The 11363-nt window shown below is 41.5% G+C and overlaps 1 protein-coding gene across 1 annotated transcript in view; it reads left to right on the forward strand.

Moving 5' to 3' along the window:
• TMCO1 (transmembrane and coiled-coil domains 1) overlaps nt 1-7790 on the forward strand; it is a 43875-nt gene extending 36085 nt beyond the window's left edge. The window contains exon 7 of the mRNA XM_082702303.1: nt 7210-7790. Coding sequence (XP_082558429.1) covers nt 7210-7308 — 99 coding nt within the window. The 3' untranslated portion in view covers nt 7309-7790. The remainder of the gene's footprint in view (nt 1-7209) is intronic.
• The last annotated feature ends 3573 nt before the right edge of the window (nt 7791-11363 follow it).

Consider the following 11363-nt stretch of genomic DNA (forward strand, 5'->3'; position numbering starts at 1 on the left):
AGCCCTTAAGCATAAAGCATATTTAGCTGCTTTTTAAAAAAAAAAGATTTTATTTATTTATTAGAGAGAGGCAGCGCTCAAGCAGGGGTGGGGAGGGGCAGAAGGAGAGGGAGAGAGAGAATCTCAAGCAGATTCTGCACTGAGTGCAGAGCCTGATATGGGGCTTCATCACATGACCCTGAGATCATGACCTGAAAGAAACCAAGAGTCAGATGCCTAACCAGATGTTTGAGCCACCCAGATGCCTCTGTTTAGCTGCTTTAAAATACAGATCTTATCTACTGATTCCAACATTTGGATAATCTGAAGATTGGACTCTGTTGCCAGCTTTCTTAAGTATGGGTCAGGTTTCTTATTGGTGTATCTAATTCTTGTGGATTGTATCTTGGACTTTGTTTCGACAGGTGGTAGATACTCTGGATTCTGTTATACTTTGGAAGAGTGTTCAGTTTTTTAGTTAAGCGGACAGTTACCTTGGCACTCAAAACTTCAGACTCTGTCTCCTTTGTGGTAGGCAGTACCCGAACCTCAGTTATTTTAGTCTCTGTTGGGGTGCTTGAAGGCTGGCTCACGCTTGCATAGTTTAAGAGATTTGGGCAGAGTTTAAATGTAGTTTTGAACTTCTCCTCTGTTAACTGTTTTTCTAGGATTTTCTCACTCAGTTTTAAGCTGCTGTAGTCACCCAAATCCCGCTCTTTGGTTCTTCAAACCAGGGAGACTTAAGTTTTGTTCTGAGTCTTAGATACCCCATTCTGTACCAGCCACCTCCTACTGTTCATTATAGGATTAAAAATACATACATATATATGTACGTACATACATGTGTAACATACAAACATACATCTTGTCTTCCTGCACTGAACTAAAACTCAGAACCGTCTCCTTGACTGATCCTCAGATAAAGGGCTAACCAGGCTCTCAGGGGATTTTCATTGGAAAGACAGTTAGGTAAGAGACGGGGATTTGGACTGTTTCTTGATCACCTGACATCCCCCAACCCCCTCAAAAAAAAGACCTTTATTATAAGCAAGGCCTTTAGACACCCTAGGACGGAAAATGTTCATCAGCATTACAAAGGAAGTGGTATTACTCTAGTGCAAATTTGATGTTCTCCTGTTCCTTTCAGAATTTTGATTTCCACTTTGCAAGATAGATGTTGAAATCTGCAGTATAATTTGTTACAAGATAGTCACGTTCTAGAATGCTAGAGCCACAGGGACTTTGGCTCCTTGAAAGTGCTTGATGGGAAGCTTGAAGGGCCCAGCAAGAGACTTCAGGTCCCTAATGATATTTTATCTGTTTTCTGTAGTGGGTTTTTTCATGAGATTTTTGTTTAAAGAAAGGATTCTGTGGCCTAAAGGGTTGAAAGTGATTGATCTAGTCATCCCCCTTCTTCCCAGGGGGTTGGGCAATGGAGATACACTAAGGGGAGAAGACTGCCTTATTGCTTTTTTGCCTGGTTTGCCAGTGCTGGGACCAAGTCTTCTGATTGCCAGCCCAGCAGTGTTTCAGGTACCCCTGGGTACTGTCATTGGTTCCAGTAAATATTTCATCTCTACATCATTCTCCAAAACAGCTAGTTTAGATAGAATGTGAAAACCCTGGGGTTGTTGGGTGGGACCATCTGAGGTGATCTGATTTCTGAACAGCATTGTGGATGTAGTAAAGATGATGTTATGGGAACTTGATGAGAAATTGTAATCAATTGGAAGTGAAGGCTGGTTGCTTGTGCCAGAGAAACTAACAAAGAATAAACTGAGGATTGCCATGGCTGTTATTTTAGCTAAATGACTAAGGAATAACATTTAGCAGAATGTGTTTATGGCTAGTGACCTGGGTCTTCCCAGAATATCCCGTGAGCAACCAACAACTTCCTTTTCTTGATCACCGGTTCTCATCCTTTGCAAAGAGGAAGGAACGCAAATCCTGTAGTGGTATTTTTCTGGGTTTCCTGCCAATAGAAGTCATGATTATGGGAAAATGTTTTTCCTTTGTTTTTCCCTTCTGACATAAAACTCCTCAGTTGTTACCCTATTTATTACACAGGACTGGGCAGAAATTCAAAATTATTGTTTTATATTTTTCTATAGCCTTACCAAATCTAACTCTATTTTGCATGTATGTTAAGTATTCTTCCATATCATCTTTATAATATATTAAACTTTTCTGTCTTAGTAAAATACGTATTTCTAAGCTAAGTCTTACTGAGAAGGCCTGAAAAATTGGAGGAGAATTAAGAGATTATGGGAATGCAGTCAGGTCAAGTTTAATAGATAATGTTGTTGAAAGACATAACAGATAATATCTACAACAGTATCTGCTACAGTGTCATGCTCAGTTAGAATTTATTGAATTGCTGTCTGACAGTTTACTCTTTTCCTCATCTGCATGTAAGGATAACAAGCCTGCCTCAGTTGTTGTGAGGATTAAATGAGAACATGCATGTGAAGTACTTAGAACAATGTCTAGCACTTTGAGAAAGCACCCATAGAAATATTCACCTTTATTTTATTTTTTAAAAATTTTATTATTTATTTGAGAGAGAGTGCACACACACAAGCAGGAGGAGAGGGAGAAGCAGGCTCCCTGCTCACAGGGATCCTGATGTGGGCCTCAATCCCAGGACCCTGGGATTGTGACCTAAGCTGAAGGCAGACGCTTAATGGAATGAGGCATTCCATTCCCTCGCCTTCATTTTATTTTTTATTTTATTTTATTTTACTTTTAAAGACTTTATTTATTTATTTGACAGAGAGAGATCACAAGTAGGCAGAGAGGCAGGCAGAGAGAGAGGAAGGGAAGCAGGCTCCCTGCTGAGCAGAGAGCCCGATGTGGGACTCGATCCCAGGACCCCGAGATCATGACCTGAGCCGAAGGCAGCGGCTTAACCCACTGAGCCACCCAGGCACCCTTGCCTTCATTTTAAATTATCCTGTTTAGGGGCGTCTGGGTGACTCAGTTGGTTAAGCATCTGCTCAGGTTATGATTCCACAGTCGTGGGAGCTCCAAGTTGGACTCCGCGCTGAGTGGGGAGTCTCCGTCTTCTCCTGCTACCCGCCCTGCTCGTGCTTGCTCGCTTGCTCTCTCTTAAATAAAGAAATAAAATATTTTTTAAAGATTAAAAAAAATTATCCCACTTAGCAATGTTTCAAAGTTGGAGGCAAGGAATGAGAAAAGGCTATATGAACTGCTATTTTTTATATATCTTTACAGTTTTTATATGCATTTTGTGTAGACTATTTTTTAGAGCAGTTTTAGGTTCCCCGCAAAATTGAGCGGAAGGTACGGACCTGTCCCATCTTGTCACTGCCCCAGCATGTGTGTAGTCTCCCCCTCACCCACGATGTCCCCCAGCGCCTGGGTGCTGCATGTGTTCTAGTCCTCAAGCTTACTGCAATACTTCATTGTCAACCAGAGTCCCCAATTTACATTAGGGTTCACTCTGGGTGCTGGACATTCTGTGGGTTTGATTTAAATGCATTTACTTTTTTAAAGACTTTGTTTATGTATTTGAGAGACAGAGCACGGCGGGGTGGGGGGTAGAGGGAGGAGCAGGCTTCCACTGACCAGGGAGCCCAACCTGGGGGCTCAGTCCCAGGACCCTGGGATCATGACCTGAGCTAAAGGCAGATGCTTCACCAACTGAGCCACTCAGGCGCCCCTGCGTTAATTACTTAACAATATAACATATTCTTGTGCTTATATATAGTGTTTACAACAGTGTTTTTATAGGCCAGGCATGCTACAAGATTATTTTTTATTACTAAGATAACCATCTCTTAAAGAGTGGTTTAACAGAGGAAAATTATACTTTGAGTTGTATGTCCGTTCACATCCTGACTGTTAACCTGTCTGTCTCAACTTTCTCATCTCCAAAGTGAGGATAACTGAGGCCTGGCATCCAGTCCTTAGAACTATTTGGAAACTTTAAGGGGCATGGAATGTTGGATGGTATTAGTACTGTGGAGAGAATAGTGATCTCTTTTTTCTTTTACCCATCTTTTTTGCATCTTGAGAGCATCAGTTCTCTCCTACACCAAAAAGACTTCACAGACAGGGAAGCAGAGCAAATTTTATCTAAGAAAAACCATCAAAAGACCTGGGTTCATATGTGAAACTATAGGAATTTAAACATTGTTTAGAATTTCACAAGGATAAGATTGCATGCGGTGAATAGAAAGCATTTACATTAAAATATAGATGCTTGATGGGACGCCTGGGTGGCTCAGTTGGTTGGGCGGCTGCCTTCGGCTCAGGTCATGATCCCAGCGTCCTGGGATCGAGTCCCGCATCGGGCTCCTTGCTCAGCGGGGAGCCTGCTTCTCCCTCTGCCTCTACCTGCTATTCTGTCTGCCTGTGCTCGCTCTCTCTCCCTCTCTCTCTCTCTGACAAATAAATAAAATCTTAAAAAAAAAAAATATATATATATATATATAGATGCTTGAGTAATGAACATTGACAGACTTAGTGTTCCCAAGGGAAGCCTGTGCTAAGAGCCGAAGGAGAACGAAATACGGAGCTGCCTGGATCGCCAGGAGCCACAGCCTGGCCACGGAAGTGCGTCCGTTTAACATTTTTGTTGTTCGAGCTCTTCCCATCTGCAGCAGTGGACTTGGGTCCGGTAGTCATTGAGATGTTTTTATTTCATAAATGAGACTGTCAGCAGACTACCCTCCAATGTATTTCCTATTTTCCTTTGAGCTGTGGTCTTTAAATTATAGTAAACATGTAATTTAAAGGGCACCAGAGGTTTCATCCTAGTTTTTATCTCTAAAATGGTAAGGACTCACTTAATTGGCCCCTGTCTCTACGGAATAACTGATCAAGGATGTCTAGTATGTTTTGTCTAGACTGTATTATTGTTTGTTAACTAGACAGATGTGTTTATCAGCAGCTGATTCTGTAATGTCTTATTTTTTCCAATTTTATCTTTAAAGTAATTTCCTGTAATGCCTTGCTTAATGCTGCATATATTGTAGGTGGTCAGTAAACACTTACTGATTAAATAAAAGAAATTGGAAATTAGTGACATTATATCATTTGTTCTTATTGTTTTGTGCACCTTTTTAGAAGTAGGGATGAAGGAGTTATTTTTATTACAAAAGTAGTACATTCTCCAGCTTTGCTAAGGAGAAGCAGCCTGATCTAATGATTTTTTTTTTTCCTTAGCTTCTTCCCAGATTTCTTTTTAAAGTAAACCACAAGGGGTTTGGGGGATGGGGTAGCTGGGTGATGGACATTGGGGAGTATGTGTTACAATGAGCACTGGGTGTTATAGCAGACTGTTGAATCACAGACTTGTGCCCCTGAAACAAATAATACATTATATGTTAATTATAAAAAAAGCAAAGCACAAGCTTCAGTATTGTGTGTGGACTGATACGTAAACGAATGAATGAAGTATTTTTTGATAAATATAATTTGAATGAGTTCTTAAAGTTGTGTCTGCGTATTTCCATATTCTGTCGTATTCTGACGGTGTGCTGTGTCAGAAATGGGAACACTCAAGTCTGTAGCACTCCTCATTTCTGAGGATGAAGGATTGGGGGATTGTATGCACTTCCGAAAGGGCTGGATGTGGGTATTGTCATGGCGCATTATGTGCCGCTGGTGCTTGGTACTCGGTGACTATGGCGTGCATCTGCGCGCGCCCACCTGCCCCCCGTGGGGATGCAGTGTGTTCTGAAGACCAGAGCTTCAGCTCCTGCTGTGTGAGAGAATCCATCCGATCCTGAAGCCAGACACATGGGTTTTAATTCTAACTTTGCTCTTCATTTAAACTTTGTAATTTTGGACAAACCATCACACTCTTCCAAGTTCTCCTTGGAATTCCTCAAAACAAAATGAAAGAATCAAGCAAGAGGAAGTAGATGATCTTTAAGGTTTTTCCCACTAATGAATGCTGTACAAAATCTTAACACCTGGGGCACCTGGGTGGCTCAGTGGATTAGGCCTCTGCTTTGGTTTGGGTCATGATCCCAGGGTCCTGGGATCGAGCCCCATGTTGGGCTCTCTGCTTGGCAGGGAGCCTGCTTCTCCTCTCTCTGTCTGTCTGCTTCTCTGCCAACGTGTGATCTCTTTCACACCCTCTCTCTCTGTCAAACAAATAAATAAATAAAATCTTTTAAAAAACAAAAAATCTTAACACCTGACCTTTAACTGAAGCTCTCCACATTCACAAACCCTCTCACTTCCTGCTTTAAAAAGGCATAGCATTTAGTGCCCGCATCACAGTCTCCACTCGTGGTTTGCTCTCCGGTACGCCCACACCTGTCTGTTCCTACCAGGTGAATGAGTCATTGCTTTTCAAGAGCCTCGTTTATCCTAAAACTGTTTATGCTGGTTTTATATGTTGTTGTATTTATGTCATTTGATTTAATGTTACAGTAAGTAATAAAATAAAAATAATAAAATAAAAATATAAAGTGATTTTTATGAGAAGTACTTTAATGAAGTGAATTTTTAAAAAACCTGCTGAATTGGATATAATGAGACAAGTGAAAAGATGAGGGGAGGTGCTAGAAATCTAGGAGGATTCTGGACTCAGATTGCTGTGCAGGAACCTAAGCCCTTAGTACTCAGAAAAAACTGAAAGTGAGCATTTCAGTTTCAGCTTTAGGTGGTGCCGTAATGACCAAATCCAGCTGATGACCTGTACTGAAAGAAAAGGACTTGCTGTAAGAAACAGCTAATGAATATACTTTATATGCTTCGTGTTGAAATAAAAGATTACCTCTTTTAATGATTCTCCACTTGAAAAAATCAGTGTCTTTGGTTGTGGACCAAGGTCCCATTAGGTGAGAGGGCTCCTACTGCCCTGTGATCTCCATCATGTTGTAGGTCTTTTTAAAAAGTGACACCATAGTGGGAAGCTTGGGTGGCTCATTTGGTTAAGCGTTTGCCTTCCGCTCAGGTCATGATCCCAGGGTCTTGGGATTGAGTCCCTCATCGGGCTCTCTGCTCAGCAGGGAGCCCGCATCGCCCTCTGCCTGCTGCTCCCTGTGGATGTGCGCCTTCTCTCTCCATCCAACAAATAAAGAAGTCTTTTTTAAAAAACTGTTAAAAAATACCATGGTAGTAGTAATTGTCCTTTTTTAGGTCATAGTGGTACTTTTAATTTATATGCCTTCTGTTCATATGGGATCTATGTGAAACAGTCTTCTCTCTGTCTCATATTAAAACCCAGTTTTAATTCTGTTTTCTTCACAGAACATCCAGAAGATTCTTGGCCTTGCCCCTTCACGAGCTGCCACCAAGCAGGCAGGTGGATTTCTTGGTCCACCCCCTCCTTCTGGGAAGTTCTCTTGAAATCAAGAACCCTGTAATTCCTGTCATTCTTTTTAAACATTCAGATTAGACTGGCAACTATTTTGTAGCAAGAGCCGTAGACAGCCTTAGCACTTGGGCCACTTTCTAGTTCTGAGTTATTTCTAGACTTTTTGGATATGATTCAAATGAGAATGGCACCCAGCAAGCATGATAGTACTTTCTGTCACAGATTAACTTTTAGAAAAATAAGTTTGTTGGTTAGATAAGTTCAGGCAATGTTTATGTAATGAGAAACAAATAGCATCTTTCTCTGTTTGGCTTACATGAATATTTTCTGTGGGACCGACTCTCAAGTCTGTGCTGTGTGCTATGTACCATGGAAGTTGGCCCTCCATGAGCATTTAGAGATCTGGAAGAAAAACTTAGTTTGTGGTATCTTAATTGGAACTATTTGTTGTACGTCGTTTCCAAGTTTCCAAATACAGTACTCAAGATCAATAAAGAGGCCAAAATTTTAGCTATTTCATCTGCAAGGTGAGATCTGTTCTGTACCACATTCCTAGATACGTGTTTTTAGTAATCTGAACATAAACGTTGGCCAGGAAGGGCTAAACTAAAAGTTTTAAATGTACTATTTTATCATACTTGTCTTATAAGCTCAAAATATAGAGTTGTCCTATTATAGGAAGTGGGAAGCACTAGAGGAAAGAAAAGTAACTCATGGGAGTATAAAAATGAGGGTCCTCGGCATCTGTTTATACCCTCGTGTGGCCTGCGGGTTTCTGGGCAAGGCATTCTTCGTCCCCCTGGAGGCGAGGGTGTGGCCAGAGGTAGACCATCTTGCAGGGCTTCCTTTTGGTCCCAGTGGCCATGCTCCTGCCATGATCCTTTGTAAAGGATGAGAGGATGCTTCTATCATGATCTTCCCCTGCCTAATCCCTGAAATTGGAAATCTCGTGTGGAGCGATAACTCTAGCACAAACACATTCATTGCTCATAGTCTGCTTAGATGCACGTATTCCACCATGAGAGAAGACATGTTATTTGTGAAGTATCAACTGTTAAGCTGCTAGCAAACCAGTCGATGGCATAAAATCCAGAAGACCGTGGGATAATACCTTCAAAGCTGATGAAGATAATTATCAGCCTAGAATTTTATGTACGGCTAAGCCATAACATTGGGGGCAAAACAGGGAGGCAGTATTTTCAGAGCTACAAAATCAAAGATAATTGAATTATTAAAGGATGTATTTCTGGGGCACCTGGCTTGCTCAGTCAGTAGAGCATGCAGCTCTTGATCTTGAGGTCATGAGTTCAAGCCCCATGTTGGGCATAGAGCTCATACTGAAAAAAGAAATACATATGTATGTATGTATTTCTTCCAGGAGGACAGAAAAGACTACCAGGAGGAAGGTGTGGGACATAAGAAACATGGCCAACATAGAAATTAATAAAATATATGGGTAAATTTAAGTGTTTTATGGATTATCTAGCTAAGAGTTATTTCAAGAAAACCCCATAAGGTTCTTACTCCCATCTGACAGATGAAGAAACTGAGGTAAGAGAGGTTAAGTAACTTGTTCACCATCACTTAGCTAGTGAGGGGCAGAGTCAGGATTTGGAGCAAAGCCATCTAAAGTTACTTGTCCTGGGCGCTCCAGTGCCTCTCCATAGGCAGACGGTGATTTCCCTTTCCTCGGCTCTTATCTCTTCGGCTAGAGAGTACAGGAGCCCTGAAGGTGGGGGGCGGGGGTTAGTTGTTCTTATATCCTTAAAGCCGTCACATCAGTGGGAACACAGCAAAGGCTCGACAAAAGCAGATGAAATGGAACAGAAATCTTCATTTCTAGGTCAATTTGGTCAGAAAGGATGTGTGATAATGGATGGCGATTTCTAATGGTGTTATCCCCTCATCACTGACTGTTCCAGGCAAAATGATGGTCATGGTAACAATGATGACAAAAATGATGAAAGCTCTATAAAGCATAAAAAGGGAAGGAACCACACTGAAAATTCTGCCATTGCCTTTGTAAAGTGAGACTGTCTGGTCCATCCTACCACTTACCTCCTTAGGTTTTGATTAGAGGGCTTTCTAATTGAATTTCTTATGGACCAGGTTTTCATAAAGCATATTTCCATAGAAGGAGAGTAAAAAGGAAGGAGAGTAACATCTCTTCACCCTATTTCTAAAAGAACACAAATAGATGTATTACAAAGGAACAAAGCTACCAGATCATAAGAATGTAAATCAAAGGATATGTTAAGGGCTATGAAACCTCATAATTAGTTTTTTTAATTACTTGCCCTGAAAACTTTTCAAGACTAGTCATTTGGATGACTAGATCCAGACCATCACGGAATCATTGGAGATGACCTTTCAGGCCAGAAGAGCCTCTGAACGTCTCTCAGAAGGTATGAAATGGCTACTGGGCCAATGCAGAGGATAATTGTCCCTTTCCTAGTTTAAGGGAAACAAAATCAAGCATTTTCAATGCCATGTATTAGCCTATTCAGGTTGCATTCGTAATACGCTAAAGCAGAAAACTTTCCCCAAAAATGCGGGTAAGCATGGATTTATGCACAGACCGCATTCCAAAATCCAAGTCAGTTTGGAAATTGGAAAGCAAATGGCTGCAAGTACCCATACACCTGAGCAGACTGGGGTCCCTCGTCTCCCACGTTAAGTCATCCTCGGGGGGTCCGGAACTTAAGCGACACCAGCAGGTTGGCGAGCATACAGAATTCCTCTACATCCAAATCAAAATCATTTTGCCACATACTATTATGCAGTAGGATTTTTTTCCAGTATACTTTCTTTTTTTGCATTAATTCTGCTTAAGTTACAGTCTCCTAATTTACTTTTGCCCTTGAGGTTTTAAACTTTTTAGAATGGAAAAAAATCTCAAAAAGTCTTAAAAAGTACAAAGAACAATGAGATACCCATTATTCAACAATTATTAACTCATGACCAATCTCATGTCTGCCCCTGCCTGCTTCCTATAGTATTTTGAAGCAAATCCTAGGCATCGCATCTTTTATGCATAAATATTACAGTGGTTTTAAATATAACCTTACTTATATACCTAAAAAATGGATAATTGTCTAAAGATGTCAAAATTTGTTGCAATCTTTTTTGAGTGAAGACCCAAATAAGATAACTATATTACAATAGGCCGATAAGCATCATAAATGTCTTCAGTCTGCTGTAGCAGTTTTCAAACTAGAGCGTGTCAGAATCCGCTACAGAGTTTCTGATTCTAAGTCTGGGGTAGAGCTTAGTAAAGTTTAGTAATTTGCACTTCCGAGAAGTGCAAGGTGATGCTAATGCTGTTGGGTTCGGAGCCGCTCACATTTTAGCTCCCCACTGTCACTTCTGACGAATGCAAGGTGATGCTAACGCTGTCGGTTCGGAGCCCGCTCACATTTTAGCTCCCCACTGTCTCTCCTTTTCCCCCTTGCAATTTATTTATTGAAGAAACTGAGCTGTTTACCCTGTAGAGTTTCCGTCAGTTTGGGTTTTGCCGATCGTATCCTGTTTATTCTTGCCTGCACTCGTCGATGGGGAGAGAACGCCGTGTGTGGACGTCACTGGGCTCCGGTCCTTGTCACTGTCCCCTGAGTTCCCCTGCAGCAGCCTCCCAGGCTGTCTCCCTTACTCTGGCCCGTCGCCCGTCCTGTCATGAAAATTCTTTCTCAGCTGTCCGTCCAGCTCTGTTGCTTCGCCAAGGAAAGTGATCCAGTGGCTCCCAGGAGCGTCTGAGTAAGCTGTTTGGCACCGGTCCGGATCTCTAGTCCATTCCAGTCTGGATCTCTGGTCCCTGCTCTCACCCCGATAAACCTAGGCTCCAGTCAAGCAGAATTTATCTTGAGAATATATTTTCACAGTCTTTTTGGACATCATTACCCTTGTTTTCTCTGCCTAGAATGTTCTCCTAGTCCCTTCTAGACTCTGCTCAAGCATCCTCTCATAAGTTTGCTTTGACCGTTAGATGGCCGGTTCTTTCCCCTCTCTGTATCTCTGTGTTTTTCATATATGAATCACTTATTAAAAATGGGCAAGTGTCTTAACTTTCTAAGCCTCAACTGCCTCATCT

This window comes from Mustela nivalis (genome assembly GCF_964662115.1).
Source record: "Mustela nivalis genome assembly, chromosome: 16".
NCBI lineage: Eukaryota > Metazoa > Chordata > Mammalia > Carnivora > Mustelidae > Mustela > Mustela nivalis.